Source organism: Lates calcarifer, linkage group LG5, assembly GCF_001640805.2.
Source record: "Lates calcarifer isolate ASB-BC8 linkage group LG5, TLL_Latcal_v3, whole genome shotgun sequence".
Lineage (NCBI taxonomy): Eukaryota > Metazoa > Chordata > Actinopteri > Centropomidae > Lates > Lates calcarifer.
The window spans coordinates 3,976,530-3,995,445 of NC_066837.1; the positions used below are offsets into that span (position 1 = coordinate 3,976,530).

At 40.1% G+C, this 18,916-nt stretch overlaps 1 protein-coding gene across 4 annotated transcripts; it reads left to right on the forward strand.

The window, feature by feature from the left end:
* Window positions 1-627: 627 nt before the first annotated feature.
* On the forward strand, window positions 628-17,251 carry tab1 (TGF-beta activated kinase 1/MAP3K7 binding protein 1). 4 transcript variants are annotated; one of them, XM_018685364.2, is made up of 11 exons: window positions 628-778; window positions 1,636-1,766; window positions 2,740-2,893; window positions 4,361-4,456; window positions 5,266-5,404; window positions 9,558-9,674; window positions 10,893-11,004; window positions 12,355-12,499; window positions 13,005-13,218; window positions 13,932-14,085; window positions 16,507-17,251. In XM_018685364.2, the coding sequence occupies exons 1-11, from the start codon at window positions 746-748 to the stop codon at window positions 16,730-16,732; spliced, it is 1,521 nt and encodes a 506-aa protein (XP_018540880.1). In that variant the 5' UTR covers window positions 628-745; the 3' UTR covers window positions 16,733-17,251. The 4 variants fall into 4 exon arrangements, with proteins under 4 accessions (XP_018540880.1, XP_018540883.1, XP_018540879.1 ...); XM_018685367.2 differs by having other exon boundaries at window positions 16,510-17,251; XM_018685363.2 differs by having other exon boundaries at window positions 682-778; window positions 1,633-1,766.
* The last annotated feature ends 1,665 nt before the right edge of the window (window positions 17,252-18,916 follow it).

Consider the following 18,916-nt stretch of genomic DNA (forward strand, 5'->3'; position numbering starts at 1 on the left):
TCATGCCTGACACAGCCTCTCACATAGCCTCTAACAACGCCTAAAATTTATGTAGGTACATAATACAAATACACACTTGCTTTAACTGATAAAACAATCGGTATTAGATTATTAGATACACTGAGTACTGTCACAGCAGGATGCAGACAGTGCGAATTCAAATACAGACATCTTAATAAGCTACAGATTCTGACAATAATGATGCACAAAAGGCAAGATTGTAGTTCAAAATAAATCCATACGGTGGTGATATTGTCATAGTAATCAAGCATAGCAACCAGGCAACAACAAACCGGAAGTTTATTTTATTTTTGTTCTTTACCGTTTTGTGAATAAAACAAATTACGAATTATACTCTAAACATTTAAACTAGCAACTGTGTAGAGAACATGTATATTTTCGCAAAATAAATAAATAAATAAATAAAAATGTAGGAGCTCGACGAGAATATCCAGATGCTGCCTTAAAGTGCTGTCGGAAATTTCGATGGCCATTGATGATCCATTGGAGCGCTAAATCTAACGCCAGAGGACGTCAGGAGAGAATATGCTTAGAAGAATGAAGTTTGTGTCAACTCCTGATCGAAAAATATTGAGTCAGTGATTGTGGAATGAATTGAGAACAAAAGCTAAACGCAAATTCAAGCGTTGTCTCTTCGTAGTCACGTAAGTAACTGAGAAATGATACAGCGGCCACGAATTTGAACCTTGCGATGAATCCGTGAACGCAGCGACTCCCGTCCAACATGGCGGCTCAGCGTAGGAATTTAATGCAGAGCGTAAGTGAAAACTTAACTAGTTATTACTTTCACCAACCTGTATTGTCACTGTTTAACTATTACTGGAGCGTGCTTCGCTCTCATTTATCTTCCTCTTAGTCGTCTTCGTAGTTTTTGTTTCGTTAAATGGTGCTTCGTGTGAGTCAGTGATGTGACTGCTAGCTAATTTAGTTGAGCTTATTAAGAGGTTTGCTAACAGTTAGCTAGCTACCCCAAATGTAATCTCAAACTAATGCGATATATCATTGTCTAATCACCAAAGGCAGTGGATATTACTAAAAGTAAGTGGATGGTTTGACTGGTGTTCTCTCTGCAGCGCCCGGCATGTCTCACACACCTTGTGGGAGTTAGCTTTTAATCCGAAGTGGCTAACTAGCTACTTTGTAAACAAACACAATGAACAAATGATTGGCTTTAATTTAAAAGTTAAATTATCAGTTTGTGTGAGGCGACAATCACTTCAATATGTTTGAACTTAAATTATACCCTAGAAACTGTGCTACTTGTGATTGTTAAAATCGTGAATGTTTCCTGCTGGGTCCTGTCAGACTGGGTCTCTGTGTTTTGTGTTTTTATTGACAACCTGCGGAGACGGTGTCGGTCTCTACTGAAAGCATGGAGAGTTGAAAATAAAGCCAGAATTGTAATTTTTGTCAATTATCAGATATTTCACGCAGACAAGTGCAGTCTATAATATTTATCTATCCTGGAAACAGTTGGGTTTCATGGGGTAGTTAAAGCGAATATAAATAAATGGTATTTGCTTGTACTAGTTGACCTGAAACAGATTATCTGTATAGATCACAATTTATTTATGGAATAAGAACCTTTTCCTTATTCCCTTTTTGCCCTAGCAGCATCAGAGCTGGACAGATGACCTTCCGCTGTGTCAGATGTGTGGGGTTGGCACAGCCCCCAACTGTGTGTACAGTCCAGATGGTAAAGGAACACAGAGCCATCCCAATGAGGATGGACACCTCAGGTTCAGGTACTGCCAAGTTGAACTTTTTTCAGTCTTCACCAGTTGGGAATCACCCATATGAATGCCATACAGTAAATGAATACCTGTTTCATGCAAAGTTACCAAGCTACCTGTTCTTTATCCAGTTGATAGCATTGTGATATTGATACCAACTTTGAAAGAGGTCCCTCGGGCTGTTAGGGATTATGTGTCTTCCGCAGGGCTTTAAAAACTAAGTTTCTAATAGTTGGAAATCTGCTGACCCAAATACTCCTCCATTCATTACTTTATGATAACTAATGGTGAAAAACAACAAGAAGATGCCAAGCTTTCTTGCTTAGTCATAGGGAACCACGAATGTAAATAATAAGTCTTTTTCTAATATGTCAGCATTATAGTATTTCCCCATTATAGAGAATCTTCCACCAGGGGTTCAAGCACATTATGATCAGATATGATCAGACGTGTGGTTTCACCCCTGTCTAACACATACAGTGAAAAAGCAGGTTTCCCATTGCTGATAAGGGATGCTTCAGTTGTGAAAGTGCACAGCAAGCAAAGTCAGAGAAATGCGTTAAATATGTTTAACAGGTTTTGCTTTAGGCAGTATGGTATCAGTTGTCGACTTTGTGTAAATAAGCCAGTTGTATTCAAACACTGTTACATGCAGAGTTTATTGAAGTGTTGTTGAGATGAGATGTGATTTTTGATGACTGGCATATTTAGTCATGTTGCTGCAAGTACTGTATGAGATGGAGGCAGCTGTGTTAGACAGTTGTTAAACAACAACAAACACATAAACTGCAGAAAGGAGTTAAATTAAATGTATGGGTGTCTCTGATGTGTTTGAAGTAAGACCACAATTCAACATTTGAGGTAATTTAAATAAAAGATATACATCTATGTACATATCTATCTCCTGTCAGTTTCTACTATGGACCATTAAGTTGTTTTCAAATATGAGAAATCTTGTGTTGGTTGTGTTTTGTCTACCAATCAGAGGCGAGGATGGCTGTTTCCTGTATGGGGTTTTTAACGGTTATGATGGCAGCAGAGTGGCCAGTTTTGCCTCGCAGTGTCTTACAGCTGAACTGCTACTAGGACAGCTCAACTCCAATCACACAGACAACGACGTCCGCAGGATCCTCACTCAGGTCTGCATGTTGTCATATTGCATGTTTATAATTACAAAGCAGTGTAAAGTAGTAGCAAAGTAATGTGATGTTTTTGAGGAGGAGTGAGAAATAGACCTTTATTCTCCAAGGTGGGAAATAGATTTATCTCACACTTTTAACGGTCACTTTTTGATCTGTAAATCTGTGATTCAAATGTGAACAAGATTGTAGCCCCACTGCTAAAATTCAGAACCCTATCACTCCAAAGTTGATGGGCAGGTCTTTAAACGCTTCTTAACCTGTCTCTATTTCAGTAAAGCACAGAAAACAGAAAGGGATTACTGAAGGAGATGAACAACAAAATGAAAGTCATGTTTCTGTTGAAGACCATCAGATGAATTTATCACACCTCATAAGTGATGTGACATCACTGTGTTTGCAAGTCCAACAATATGGAGCCACATTCTGCTTCCAGTTTGACAGTCCAGTAAGGGTACAGACAAGCTAACTGATGGATTGATCTTTTACATTTGGCAGGAGTTGATTTTTCATGTTGGTAGCTGTAGTGCTGTAAACACAGAAATATGTTCTGGATTATAACGTTTTAAAGGCTTTGTCTGTTGCTATTTTCAAAAGTCATGTGATACTTCTTAAGTAGATTCAGCACTTTAATTCAGCTGATTAAAAAGTTAACAAAACATCCTTGATTATTTTTATTAAGAGTCAAAAACTGTGTGGGGTTTAATTAGACATGATTGACAGCAGACATCACTGTCACTCACAGCTGTCATCACACTTTGATTCAAATATTATTAAATCCCGACTGGAGGATGAAAGTACATGACATCACCTTTCCCCATCTGAGAAACACACAAAAATCTCTTGTGCTATTTAGCCAAAACTATTACAACTTTGGTGGAAAATTTTACGTTCATGCCAGACTGTATTGCTAAATGCATGAAGCTAATAAAGTCTTTAACTGCCACACAGCATCACAGTTTAATTTTTCATCAATACTCATAATAATGGCAATCACAGACAATAATTATCATTTGATAATAACTGTATGAACAGTATATTGTGTATTTTTATGGCTTTTAAGAAATTAACATCTGTGCATTTGAGAGCAGCTCAAAGAGTTTTACATTGAACAGAAACATAGTTGCACAGTGTTGCCCACAGCTTAAATGTATTTGTTGTTTTTGGCTGCGAAACTGTGTTACATTTACAAGCTCACCTGATCAGGTTAGACAGTAGTTTACTGCAGTGTGGATGTTGATGCCTCAGTAATACAAAATACCCAAGGTGCTAATATTTCCCCACTCTGTTGACATGACACTACTCTAAACACAGTTGCTCCATTAACAGAGGATTCATTTATAGGTCATTATTTTATCAACTTTACAATAGTGATACTGTTTCTCACATACATTTCTACAATATTTGGAGCATGTAACTTGGCATTGATGGTGTGTGTGATACACCTATATGTTATTGGTGTTGCAGGCCTTTGATGTGGTGGAGAAGAGCTACTTTGAGACGATAGATGATGCTCTGGCTGAAAAGGCTCATCTGTCCAACTTCATCCTACCACACAGCGAGGTATACATGCACACCCACATTCTGTTAAAGCATATCGGCAGATTAAGCTGAAAACTGAGATGAGGAGTTCTCTGTTGGTTTCCATAGCAACCACAGATTTGGGCATTAGTGTGAGTTAATGCTCAGCCATTGGAGAATGAGCTTGTTATGTTCTAATTGGTCTCATCAGCCTGTTTCATTAGATAAGCCTGTCTCAGTTTTGTCTTCTCTGGATCTAGCTTTCCCTGCTCCTCTGCCTCCGCTTCTCCCCCCATCCATGTTTTTCTTCTTGTACCAGTCGTCAATTATCTCTCCTCTGTTTACTCTGCTTCATATAGTGTTGTATTCACTTGGTGTTGTATTCAGTTGGCTGATGTGGGTGTTTTTGTAAGGTGATGTTAGTCACTTTTTGTTCATGAAGTACATCTACTCATAATCTCCTTTTCTCTGTTCCCTCACCTATTTCTTGTTTGTTTATCTGTTTCTTTCATGCTCACTATCTCAACTCTAATCCTTTTTCATCTCACCCCCTGTCCTGCCTCCTTTTTCCCTTCTCCACCACTCCTCCCTCTCCTCTTGTTTCTACTCGCCTTTCATCTCTTCTCATGTCTCTTGCTCAATGTTCTTTTATTCCACACCTCCTCTTTTATAATTTTCTCCTTTTTACCCTCCAAAACTGCCTACTCCTACTCCTACTCCTATTTTTTTGTTCCTTGTTTCCTTCTTCCTCTCTCCTTCCATCCTACACTCACTACCTTTTCTTTACTGACCACTCTTCCTTTCTCCTCTCCTCCTTCTTCTGTCTTCCACATCTCCTCCTGGCTGGTCAGAATGTGCCATTCCACCAGCTTTCTCCTCAGAATCAGAAGGTGCAGGAGCGTCTCAAGGAGTTGGAGCAGGAGGTGTCAGGAGCAGCTACAGCCGTGGTGGCACTGATCCTCAACAACAAGCTCTACATCGCTAACGTTGGTATGGACACGCAGGCTACAGTTGCCTTGATACACAAACTCTGACTTAAATAGTGCCAATACTGAGATTTATATCTTTATATTAAATGCTACCACACATCCATCGTAACCATCAGCAACCAAAGCAATTAAATACATTGATTCGTAATGTAATTAGTAGTGATCAAGAGTATGGTTACCCAAACCCAAAACAGCAGCCACTTCAGTATCTGCTTTACACCAGTAGATGTCAGGCTTCAAATAGGTTTAAGTTTGAAAGGTAATCTGTGAAGACTCAAAGTAAAAGTTATGTCAGTGGGGCTCTGTTCACACTTAAAGTAAAGAGTCTGAAATAAAAATAAAAAATAGAGACAAAGAACATACTATTAAGAACTTTTTGACCTGCACCTGTGAATTTACAGATGTAAATCTGCTTTATAGATCTGACTTTTTATAGTACTTGTATGATACTATTTTGATTACTAGTTAGTTAGTTAATAGTTAAGCAAAAGAAAACAGAAATGTACAGAGAGAGTGAACTGGCACAGCTTTATTTAATAGTCATTTCATTGCAGTGTTTGGTTACCATAGGGAAAAGTAGCTATAAAAACAGACTTGGTGTACATCAATGTAGGGGACATGTACATATAATTCCATGCCAGCTACACTGGGGCAGGATATTTCACTTTAACTGGCACTGATCTTAAAACACCAAATTATCTGTTTAATTTTCAGATATTTGGAGAATCCTTGAAGCAGGTGTGGCATCTGGTACAAACTGGTACATCATGACACATGGCTCTCAAAATGGAAGCCAGATTTTTAACAGAGGAAAACCCTTTTATGAAGCCCTCCGTCACCCACATGCTCCTTTTGCTTCTCTACAGAGAGGATACTGGTGCTATTTTTAGCAACCATGTAAGCTAACGCTGGATGCACAGCATCAGCTCCAGGCAGGGCTGGGTTTGGGTTGGGAAGCGATGCCTCTTGCTTATTTCATATCTTGGTGCTCAAGTATGAGTTATCCAGTTGAAGCCTTTTATCTCATTTGTTCCTTTTTATTCCACAGCTTTCTGTAACCACTGTAGTAAAGATGCTATATAGTTATAGTTACTGTCTTGTAACTATTCAGTGTGTTGCTCAAGGCCACTTCAGCAGGGTGATGCCCACTGACACAGGGGTTTTGTGATACAGGGTCATTCAGTGATAGTGAAGAAGACAAATTTGGAACTTTTAAGGATCACTGACAATCTCTTGGGTAGTTTATCCGAGTCTAACACTACCCACATACCGCCAAACACAGGCTCAACCTTGTTAAACTAGTGCACAATTTCTGCACAGTAAAATTCATGAATTGTTCCTTGTATAGTCACTAGTAAATAGCTGGAGCCAAAGGTTCAGAGTCTAGACAGTTTGTGTTATAAAATATACAGCATGTGCTCTTATTCATATGAGTAAATACAAATCTTATCAACCTAAGGAAGGGTTGCAAAAGTATCTCACACAATAATCTAGATTATTCTGCTAGACATTACACAGTAATGCTGATTTGCCATGGTTCTGAAGTGCCTAAACCAAATCTCACATAGACACAGTGAAACAACCTGCCAGCAAACATGTGTTCTACATACAGTGCTGAAAGTTTATTTCTACAGAAAACCAGAAAAATGTTCCCACAGGTTCTGTTTTCTGTGGCCTTCAGACAGATGTTAGAATCATATTGACTCTCTTGATTTAAAACATACCTACAATGATTGGTCATTGTTTTTGAATCTCTGGTGCCAAATCAGGCTCCTGCAGAAAACAGCTGCAGGGGTAATGGCATGATAGCTTGTTGTAATTTGTATGTGGGTGTATTTGTGTGTACACATTCCTACCTGACACCTTAAGCTGCAGAACAGAAGAGAAGCATCTGTCATTAATATTTTACTACAGCAACCTGCAGGCCATTTTAGGTCCTTAACTGTGAGGAAATTCAAATGAGACTATGGGAGGCAGACAGTCACACAGACACACCATGAGGAGTAAGCATCTCTCCTTAAGAATCATCCAACAAGTTAAACCATAAAGTACCAGACCCCAGCTGTAATAGATGGGGTGTGTTTCATCTAATATGCCAATTTAATCAGTAATCAGGGTTTTGAATCATTATAGTTCTGGAGCGTTTACTAGATCCCCTAATTTTTTTTTACATGTTTGATTCTGTAGCAGCCAAGGAAAAGAGCCCCTCACCCTCTCTCTGGGATTTCATTTTCTTTTGTCCTCAAGGACATGGCACATAGTTAAGGGGGGGGGGGGATTAGTAGTGGGCAGAAAGAGGGACTGTTCTCCCCACTGGCCCGTTGTGTGAGGGTCAAGAGTTCAAAGTTGACAGAACATGAATCCCAGGGAGGTTTAAACATGAGAGTAAATGTGCTCTAAAAAGCACTCCCAGCTGTGTGTTGATGTGAAATATATTTGACAGTCAAGGTCGTTTGACCCATAATTTGATATGCTGGGAGTGGGAGTGTGTGTGTGGGTGGGCGAGTGAGCCAAGGAGATATGAACATACAAAAGGAATGGATAGTTATTCTTTGCTGATACGTAGCTTAACAACTTTATTTTTGCACATATGAACACAATAACCAGGCTTACTAAATGGCAAGATAGCATTTTGTAACTAACAACTTGGTGTTAGACACTACAATGTCATGTCAACACTGCCTGCTTAACATACAGAGTTAAAATAAACTTAACAATGGCCCTACTGAGAGGGCAGAGAGAGGCACATGGACCCCTCCCCGCAGTTTCAATATAATGTGGCTGGTTGAATGCTTGTCTGCAGATAAGACAAGTACACACACAACTCAGGCATTATCAGAGCCTAAAATTTAGGTGGAGGTGGCTGTGGTCTGGTAGTGCACCGAGCTTCCGCTCAGTGGCCTAAAAATGTTAATATAAAAGTAAATTAATCATTAATCTATCCTTAGTCAGCTTGTGTGTCAGAAAGTGGCTTCATCAGCAGTGATTAATATTTAGCTTTTAAAAGTACCACAGCTTCTTAGCTGATTAGGTGGCTGATGTTTGGGTCTGTGAGTCACCTCAGAACAACTACAGTGCAGTTTTATCTCTGCATCATTAATGTGTGGAAAAATTAGGAGACAAAATGTTTGACAAATAAGAATGGGGGTTGAAGATGATGAGAAAAGACATTTTGAACGTAGATATTACATTTCTTGTAATTCTTTTATATATATATTTAATTGTGGAGTTGGTTCGCATTAAGTAAAAATATAGGTCATAACTTGAGGTACAAGTTTATTTTGTACATCTGTACAGTATTTTGCAATCTAACAGGCATGCAGTAAATTCCTCTCATCTATTGCTTACACACTTTTGTGACTGCAGTTAGTGGTGGTATTATGTTCAACTGCTTTATATTGAGATGTTTCTTAAATTCTGACCCCCTCTTGTATTTTAAAGAGTTGGAACCACTGAAACACTAGAAACACCTTTCAATGTAGGGATAATTATACCCATTAAGCAACGCGAACACAGCACACAGCCTCAAAAATGACCACAGTGTTGAATCAGCTCTTATCTGACAGTTTTAACAGAAACATTATTGACATTTTTAACAGCAGGCATTTTAACTTGTTCAGCGCAAGATGAAGTGATAACAATAATAGCTGTTTTCCATTTAGGTGTACCTGCTGCAGAGCCCTAGACTTTGCCTTTTTCATAGCAGACATTTTAACTTATGTATTTTGACTCTATTTAAGTGTCCAAGTAAGCAAGGCCAGTCAGAAAGCATGCACAAAACCTGGAGCTTGGATCATCATTAATGCTATTAGTTGCACATGTGGATGTTCTACAATGTCAAGTAAAATATCTACCATGCAGAAGGTCTCTGTGCTTCACAGAGATTTATTATTAGCTACAGTGTCAGATTGTACTTGTATACTTAAGAAACTGGTCCCCCACTGCATGTTTTTAATACAAGATTTGACATATTCCAACTTAATTGTTTAAAACCTAAATTATGCAACTATTTGGATTCTTTTGTCCATAATCACTTTTACTTTCTGTCTGTCAGTCTCGCCTTCAATACTTAATTATAACTTCAGACCACAATCTGATTTCACCAGTTCACCTTCTCATCTTGTTAATACTTTTATGCTTGTCTGTGGTTCCAGGTACCAACAGAGCACTGCTGTGTAAGTCCAGCAGCGATGGCCAGAACCAGGTTCTCCAGATTGGCAGACCACACAGCACAGACAATGAGGATGAGCTGCAGAGACTGGCTGCTCTGGGTGAGACACAGATAGTTACCTAGACAGATGACACAATGGAACACAGATACACCTTTTGAACAAAGTTAGTTTGGTGCACTTCTTCAGTTGAGATCTATTTCCATAACATTTTAGGAATTATTCTTATTTTTTGCTAAGTTTTTCTGGTCGGTTTTAAACTTCCTGACTTATCACAACATCCACAATTCAGCAAATATTTTTAGCAGTGCTGGCCCCCTCTCCATGTTCTAAGATGACTGCTTTTAATTAACAAGACTGAAATTAATCCCTGCAAAGACAAAAATGGATATTAGCCAGTTTTTTTTTTTTTTTCAAAAATGAAGATGTTATTTTTTAAATTCCAGTCAATTTCAGTTTCATTTTTAACTTTGAGGAAAAGCTTTTTGAAGTGGAATTTGGATTTTGTTTTATCTTTCATTCAGTTTTTTGTTGTTTGTCAGTTGTTGTTGTGGTATTTAGAGCTGTTTTCACATATGAACTCTTTAGTTAGTTCAGCTTTAGTTGTACTGGTATAGAAAAACAAAGATTATTACAGCACCCTAAGTACATTCAGACGTACTCCACATTCCATTTCTTGGCTTCTGTGCGGGATACTCAGGCCGACAGAGATACAGCCATTAGTGCAGACTAGCTGGCATAGAGACACTCGGAGTCATCTCTCCACTGTCGACAGCCAGGCTAATGGTCCAGTAATGAGGATTGTGTATATAACAGAAAATACATACATTGTGATTATCTTTGTAGAATAGGCATAAGATGCAGCCTGGCACCTGCAATACATATAATAGAGAATTATCTGCATTGTTTCCCAGCATTTCAGGCCTCAACATTAGATGAGCAGGCAGAGCTCTGTCTCTCTTTGTTCTCTTGCTCCTTCTCTGTCTCTGCCAGTTGGGAGTCACATAATTATTCTGCTGTTCAGGCCCATCTCTGACTGATTTAAATGAAATGGCAGTCATTCCATTAACCCAGTTCAAGGTGACCTTTCCCCTCATATTTTCATCCACCCCCAAACACACATATGCAGTCCTCTCTGCCTCCCACCCCCACCTCCCACTTCTACTTATTGCTCTTGTCTTATTGCTTTGTCCTCTCCTCCCCCACACAAAATCTCTTGCTTGCTCTCTTACCCACCTAAAACTCATCTCCTGTCTGTCCCCACTTGATGCTCCCCCTCATCCTCCTCCCTAATGTCTCTCCTCTCCTCCTCTCTTCTAGGTGTGGATTCAGCTCGTGTGAGGCAGGCGGGGCAGATAGGGGGACAGAGTAGCACCAGGAGGCTGGGAGACTACAGGGTCAAATTCAACTACAATGAAATTGACCTGCTCAGGTGAAGCCACAATTCAAAAACCACGAATACACATTCTGTTCATATTGCACTTTTGTATCCTCAGCTCCCCCACTCCTTTTTCTTGTTTGGTTCTCCTTGCTCAGTCTACTTTTTGAATTGGTGTTTTCTCTGAATGGTAAAATTAGTAGTCAGCTAGAAATATTGAACCACTGAAATTTAAACCTATAGTCTGTCCATCTTTTCCTGTTGCTTCCTTTAGTGTCTGACTATTCAGAAGTATCAAGAAATAGAAAAAAACATTTCTCATTAGATATGTAGAGAAACATCTACTCTGTCTCTACAACCTGTTTACCTTAAGATATAAAGTTCACTAATTAATATGTTGTAGCTTGTTGGTTTAATCCATAACCAGGAGGAGGAGTTATGTGCTGCAGCCATTTCTTGGCTGAGCACAATGACCTCCTAAAGTCTCAGAGTTGATGGTTGCTTAATGGTGATGACAAAGAAATTACATATAACGTGTTAATCAGTGAAATTTCGATATGCTGGTAGGCGGATGTTTTTTTTAACCTGACTCAACAGAGACAGGCTAGCTGTTTCCCCAGTCTTTTTGCTCAGCTAAACAATCCATCTGCTTGATCTAACTTAAAATACTACATACCAACATGAGAGTGGTATCAATCCTCTCATTTCCCTCTGGACAAGATGGTGATCATCATATTTCCCTAAATGTCAGTCTTTTTCTTTAAGAACTGGGGCAGCGAATTAAACATTTCAGAATCCCTTTTTGTCTCTGTAACAGTGTGTGAACTCAGAGGTACCTGGACAGTGGAGGCTTTATTATCAGCTCTGTTCCAGCCCTCAGTTTTACCACAGCTGAGACTCTCAAAATTCCACAATCCGGGGCCCCCTCTCTCACCCGTCTTACTTCCTGTTCCTCTCTGCTGTCCAGGCCAAGCAAATCAGGCTCACATATCTCTGAGTCATTCCAAATATGACCCTCAATAAAACACACAATAGTATCTTTATAGAATTTCCTCCTTAGTGCCATCAAAGAGAGTGCAGGAAATTTGATGTAGTCAAAGTATAAGCTATTCCTTGGATCTATGAGATTAGCTAGATTTATTGTATTTAGGTCAGGTGCACTTATGTCTCTCTTTCGTCTCAGTTCCTCCTCCTTTCTCCATCTGTACCATCTCTCAGTATCTCCTCCAGACTTAACCATTCACTGTCTTTCCTTATATCTAAATTTCTCAACTCCCTGTAAACTTTCTGTCTCCTCCTTCCACTTCTTCTGGTCCCCACCCTTCTAGTTTTCTTCTTCTTTCTTTCCACGTTGACATTAATTTACGAACTCATATATCTTCCCCTGTCCTCCTCTACCATCAGTGCGGCCAAGACGAGGCCAATCATCGCAGAGCCAGAGATTCATGGCAGCCTGTCTTTGGACAACGTGACAGGCTTCTTGTTGCTCATGTCAGAAGGTCTAATCAATGCCCTTGAGTCCGCCCACGGCCCCGAACAGGCAAATCAGGTTAGTGCATTCGTCCTGACAATTTCTTCTCCCCTCAAATGCGTTCCCTCTGTTAGTTTTTTCTGGTGTCTTTTTTTTATATCTCTGCATTAATTTTCCTCTTGCTTCCTTTGCAAACCACCCACTCCGTTTGTTATATCTTTCTTTCTTTAATCTAAATCTGCTTTCTTTACCATATTCCTTTCTTCCATGCTTGTTTTCATCTTCTCCTACCCAGACATCCTCTTTTCATCTTTTCATTGAGGTCATCTTTCTGTTGTTTGTGCTTGCCCCTCCTTGTAGTCCAAGTTATGTTTACATGGCCACTTTAGTCTGAGTGTTCTGTTATTGTTTCTTTCCCTCACTTATTGTATTTTCTTTTTTCCCTCATTGTCTTGTTGTTCTTCTCCTGTCTTCTCTTCTCATTTGGATTTCTTTCTTTTCTTTCTCGTCATCGTCCTTACTTTTCAACTTTAATATCAGTATATGTTTGTCCAACTCCCTGTCTCCTCTGCTGTCACTGTAGGAAATTGTTGCCATGGTAGCAGCAGAGCTGGCCCAGCAGACCAGTCTGGAAGCAGTGGCTCAGTCGGTGGTGGAGCGCATCAAACGGCTGCACCACGACGTGTACGTGTCCGGCCGTCAGAGGGCAACCTACTGTTCTCGGCACGAGGACATGACCCTGCTCATCCGCACACTCAACTACCCACTGGCTGATGCAGCGCTCACGCCCACACAGGGTAGGAAAGGGCATTCTGAAATTAATTCACATTTCACAGAAAGTCTGTCCAGGGACAGACTGTAGTCTGTCTAGTCACTACATCAGTGCCAAATTCATACTGTGTTAAAAAATTGTAAAACTTTATCTTTCTTTTTGACTCTAATCCTTTAAAACAAAGTAAACTCACAACCTCTTGTCAAACATTACATATTTTTATGAACCGTTAGCACTTTAAGAAAAAAAAATATTTTAACTTCTCTGAATTTTTAGTGTCCTGATTAGATGAAACTGCTCAGTATTTTACAAGAAAGAAGATGAAAGAGTAGAAATTTATTTTTGCTGTTGGAACTTGTTGGAGTTACATTACATTATATAGAATTTTTAGGGTTGCTTTCTTGTGGATTAAAACTCATTTTATGCATGTCTGAGCAGCCAGCATTTAGAAGAAGAAATCAAAGATTTTGAGAGGTGTAGCCAAAAATATCACATTGAGCCAATATAACAAGGTCCAGGCAGAAAGTTTCCAATTTACTCCAGGTTCGCAAGATGGTCATTTTATGTTGAGCCTACTCCTACTAGTTTCACTTTGTTTTTCTTAATAATAGTTCCTGTGAAAACTAATAAAACAACAGTGGTGTACCTCTGGCCATTTTCATCTCAAAGACAACTGAACATCAACTTTTATTTTATAGCTTGGTGAATCGTATAACTGTTCACCTGCCTTTCTTTCAGGTGGCCGTATCTACCCAGTATCTGTGCCCTACTCCAACAGCCAGAGCACCAGTAAAACAAGTGTCACCCTCTCACTGGTCATGCCCTCCCAAAGCACCCTCACCAATGGAACCAACACTGCTTCTACCTTAGAGGAAGGAACCCCAACACCAGGGTAAGCTTGGTTTGTCTCTTGTCTCTACTTGCTCCGGGTAAGCTTGTTTTTCACTCCTGGTTCCCTCCCAATAACCTTGATTTTTTTTCTTGTTGGCATTTTTTTTACTGCTGTGCATGCCCCGAATAAGCTTCATTTTTGCTTTTTGTCTCATTACTGTTGTATTTTTGCTTCGTAAACTTGAGTTTCACTCAGTTGTGTCCTACTTTCTGCTGTGTATTGTTATAGATAAGCCTGGTTTTAACCCCCACGTCCCAGTCTTGTTATGTTCACTCTGGGTTATTCCATACTTCCCTCCCTACTGTTTATTGTTGGTATATTTTGGAAAAACAAGATTTTCGACTTCCTCATCCCTTCCTTGTTATATTTGTTTTAGGTAAGCTTGATTTTCCCTCCCCTGTGTCCCTCCACTGTAATGCTTATTTATGTGTGAGCATGGTTTTCACTTCCCCATTGTTCCACCATGTGTTCTGTGTGTCAGGCCTTGGTTCCTTTAAGAGAGTAGAATGTGAAGATTAAGTACAGCTGGAAAAATATTTCAAAATTGAACTTTCCCATAGGCACACTGTGTACACCATATACAGTAGTTTAAGTATATAGATGTAATTACATCAGTAGTACTCTTGGGGGTCATTTTTACTGTGATTTACTGTGTTTGACAGAAACAAATTACACAGGAACTTATTCATGCTTTGCCAAGAAATTAATAATTTACTGCTTTAATTGCTGCTTTAATGTCAGTATTAAAAAGTAACTGTCCCAGTTCTGCTTATTCTGCTAGCTTCTGCTGACAACATGCTTCTACAACCTGTACAGTAAATGTAGCATGGTACTGTAGTCCATGCATTTGCCCTGCATTAAAACAACACAGGGGGCTGTGTTGATGGTGAGCTGTTTAAGGCACCAGTATGTATCAGATTAATGCATTTACAGGCTTATCAAGTGCTGAAATAACAGTTTTAATATTCACATACAGGATTTTACCAACCTTGAACATTACCACAGCAGCGACTACTTTATCTGTCATGATGATCATGAAATACGACATCCATGTTACAAAATAATTTACCTGAAAGGTGTGCCTGCATTTAATTGATTGGCCAATGCAGTATTTGTTGGGTGACTTGGTGTTGCATTGCACAAAAAGTTAAGTCTGGTTCAGCTTCTTTCCTAGAGGTGTTTTTGCCGATTTCCCCAGTTGGCAACCCCACTGCTCCAGTGGACTAGCCCCATGCGAATGAGAGGCCTGCATTTTTCCACACAGGGCTCAAGTCAATCTGAACACGACCTTATACCTTTAACTCATAAAGGACAGTACATACAACATGTTTTTCCTTCATCTGTCATCTAGAGTGGAGCTCTCTAAAGTGAGGGAGAATGTGTTTAATAGGACAAAAATCAGGAGCAGCAAACACATCCTTTAAATTATGTGTTAAGGCCTGTTATGTTCAAACAAATGATGATTAATACAGTACTCATTCAAACCTACGTAGTCTATTCCTGAATTAAATTCCAGATTTGACAAGGTTCCACTATGCATCTGCATCATTTAGTGAAAAAGTAACCGGTAACCTCAGATGTGTTGTGCTTCGTTTATGGTGTTGGATCCAAAATGCTTCCACATGTGACTCTCCAGGCAATTTGTTTTGTGTGTCTCAGCATGGATCAGAGTGAGTGCATTTTTACACTGAATTTTGAATTCAGTTAAATCACTAATTAATCATTGCTCCCCCTAGACAGCTGTCATCAGCATACTTGGAATGAGCCTTTTGTTTGTCAGGTTTCCTGCTTGAGACGACTTGTAGTGTAATATAGCTGAACATGGCAGAGATCTGTCTGCAATTACACACTTAGAATAGAGCTGCAGCTTTGGGTTTGCTGCATGTGCGCACTTCCTTTCTCCTTATTTGCCCTTTGCTCAGGCGTCCGCAAAGATTACTTTCACTATCTCCTCTTCCTTTAGGTCTTCCACTCTGTTCCTGTTTGTCACTCACTGTCTGACTCACATCTATATTTTTCTTCCTCATGGGCCCCGACTTACCAATATCCATCCTATGTCCTACGCTGTCCTTGCCTTTCCTTTTGCTGCTCCTTTAGCACGTTTCACCCCACTACCTGCCAAACCTCCGTCGACATCCTGCAGCCCATAATTGAACTCCCTCTTTCCCCTCTTTTCCCCCTCTCCCCCCTTCCTCCTCTCCCCCTCTCCACCTCCCTCTTCTCTCTTTCTACCACCCCTCCTCCTCCCCGTCCTCTCCATCTCTCCACTTCTCTCCTTTGTCTGTCTACCCACCATACGGACCCCTACCTCTCTTCTGATGCTCCCACTTCTTCGTCCTCTATTCCAACCCTGATACCCGTCTCCTCCCCGTCCTCCACCCACTCCAACAACCCACCTTTCTACTCCTCCGCTCTCCCCAGCAGTCAGAGTCCAACAGCCACCCTCCAGTCCACCAACACCCAGACGCAGAGCTCCAGCTCCAGCTCGGGTGATGGGAGCCTGTTCCGCCAGAGAGGCAGTCAGGCAGCACAGCCCGACGAGACGGGAAGGGTTCCGCCCTACGTGGACTTCAGTCAATTTTACCGCCTGTGGGGAAGTGACCACAGTGATGGCCAGAGCACCCAGGGAGGACTGGGACCCCAGTGATGAGGATGAGGAGGGTGCCAGTTGGAAAGAAGCAGAATCGGATTCCTAGCAGAAAGGAGACACATGGATTGTGAAGGGACAGAGGTTTTAAAAGGTGATTGGGCTGACCGATGAAATGCTATTAATGTATCATAACTAAAAAAATAAGTGACCTAAAGGTGCATGGGGACGGATGGAGGAAGGATTTTCAAGGTCTTGCTATCGAAGAACTGTGAAGTCAGTGTGGGCAGGAGCGATCCCTGAAAGAATGAGAAAATGGTGTCACTGCACGCCACAAAGTGATCTTTGCTCTTCCGTAATAGATGCTGGTCATGAGTGATTGTGAATATATGTATTCCAGATGGTAGCCGTTTTGTCAGATGTAAAAACATGTATTTGAAAACAGGAACCTAATAGACCTGAGAATTTTTAGAGCGGAGAATAATTACATACTGTAAGGCCTTAAAATGGAATGAATGGATGCATTTGAAAGTACTTTTTTATTTGTAATGAAATATATCACCCGAATGAATCAATAGACTTGCTGGGTGTCTCTTCGTATTTACACTTAAAACACTTACACTTTGACATATCTCACCATGTCTAACCTGAATCATTTCAGCATGATGTCTTGGTTTTCACTTAACTCGAGACATCTTATGTGACAGGTCACATGAGCTGTATTTTAATAACACATACCCATTCTAGTTTCATTCTAAATGACACTGGTACTTGTGCCTGTGGAGTGGCAGCAAAGCACCTTGCTATTAATTCAACAGAACAAGAGGCACCCCTCTGGACAGCTCCACTTTCAAACAGACCAGAACTGGAAGCATACTCAATTTTATTTAGAAGATGATGTGCAAAAAATGAACCTAAGGCAAATTCTTATTTCTTTAACGAGCCATTTTCTCACCTACTCTACATCCAATATGCATGATTTCCTATGCATGCATAGGTACTTTCCTTTAGTTGGAAATAGAAAGTAGTAAATTAAGTACCTAAAGAATACAGATTATTTGAATGACTACTGCAACAGTAATGACAACAATATATATATTATTTTAAATAAAAGTGTAAATGAATATCTCAAGAATGAAGGCAAGAATGATCATGCTGTCCATGAGGTTTTGAAAATATATAATCCCAAGGCTTTGGTAAGCTCTGAATTTCAACGCTACTAACGGAAACATTCATTTCCATGAGATGGCATGACAGGTTTGATCTTAACAACCAAAACGCTCAATCTGGAGGTTTTGGGAAATTTAGTGGCAACGTAATGCAAGACAAGCTACCGTCTATAATGAGAAGAGCATGAGAAGCTGGAAGCTCTTTTAACCCAAAGAGCTAATGTGTGTCATGGCTACAATTTTGAGTTCTTGACTATGAGACGTCGTCTCTATTCTCTCAACATGACAAGGAAGAGGAATGGAAGAGGACCTCTCTGACACCTCAGCAGTGTGGTATTGATGGATGGGGAGAATGGAAACTTGAGCACCAGCAGATTGTGTTCATAACGCAGTCAAGTAAAAATATAATCGACCATCATGCTGTGGGTGAGAGAGGGGAGGGTCTACAGGAGGAGCTGAGTGATTGTAGAGCAAATGGAGCAATCCATCAAAGTCACACAGAACCGTCACTGTTTGGTTTTTCTATCCCATGTGCCACCATAGCAAGAATTACATGTTCTTCCTCACTAGCTAAATTGCTATTTTAAGTTTTAAAATTGCTCACCACCTTTTTATCTTACACTGCTGGACACCAGTTTTTGATGTTCATTGTCTTTCACAACAATATACCAGTGTCAATGAAACTTTTCAATTTACTGCTCTACCTGCCTCTTCAAATTCTCCCACTCAAAGAAAGTTTTCCACGAGTACTTTCAAGAGGGAAGAGGGGGATTTTCCATTCGAGAAGTGAAGTTTCACATGCTTTCACTCACACAACCAATGACAGATGTAGAAATATGCAGCTTGTAACTGTGTGGTGCTATCTTCTTCAGCCACTGAGGGGAGGTTAGATACCACGGTCTCTGACAAAAATAGCAGAACATTTTCCAGCTGTTACACTTGTAAATATCTCAACATGATATTGCATTGTCTGCTTTTGGCCAGCGTGTTCATCTGTGGGAGTAAAAAGTTGTTTTTAGTTCATGAACCCTGTTGCAGCCAGTCACCATCCAGCGACCTTTTTAGAACCTCATTC

Bases quoted from the DNA above. Each gene is read 5' to 3' on its own strand.
- tab1 (XM_018685363.2), top strand. From the start codon at position 746: ATGGCGGCTCAGCGTAGGAATTTAATGCAGAGC. The intron at 779-1,632 runs GTAAGTGAAAAC...TTTTTGCCCTAG, and splicing joins GTAGGAATTTAATGCAGAGC to CAGCATCAGAGCTGGACAGA. The intron at 1,767-2,739 runs GTACTGCCAAGT...TCTACCAATCAG, and splicing joins GATGGACACCTCAGGTTCAG to AGGCGAGGATGGCTGTTTCC.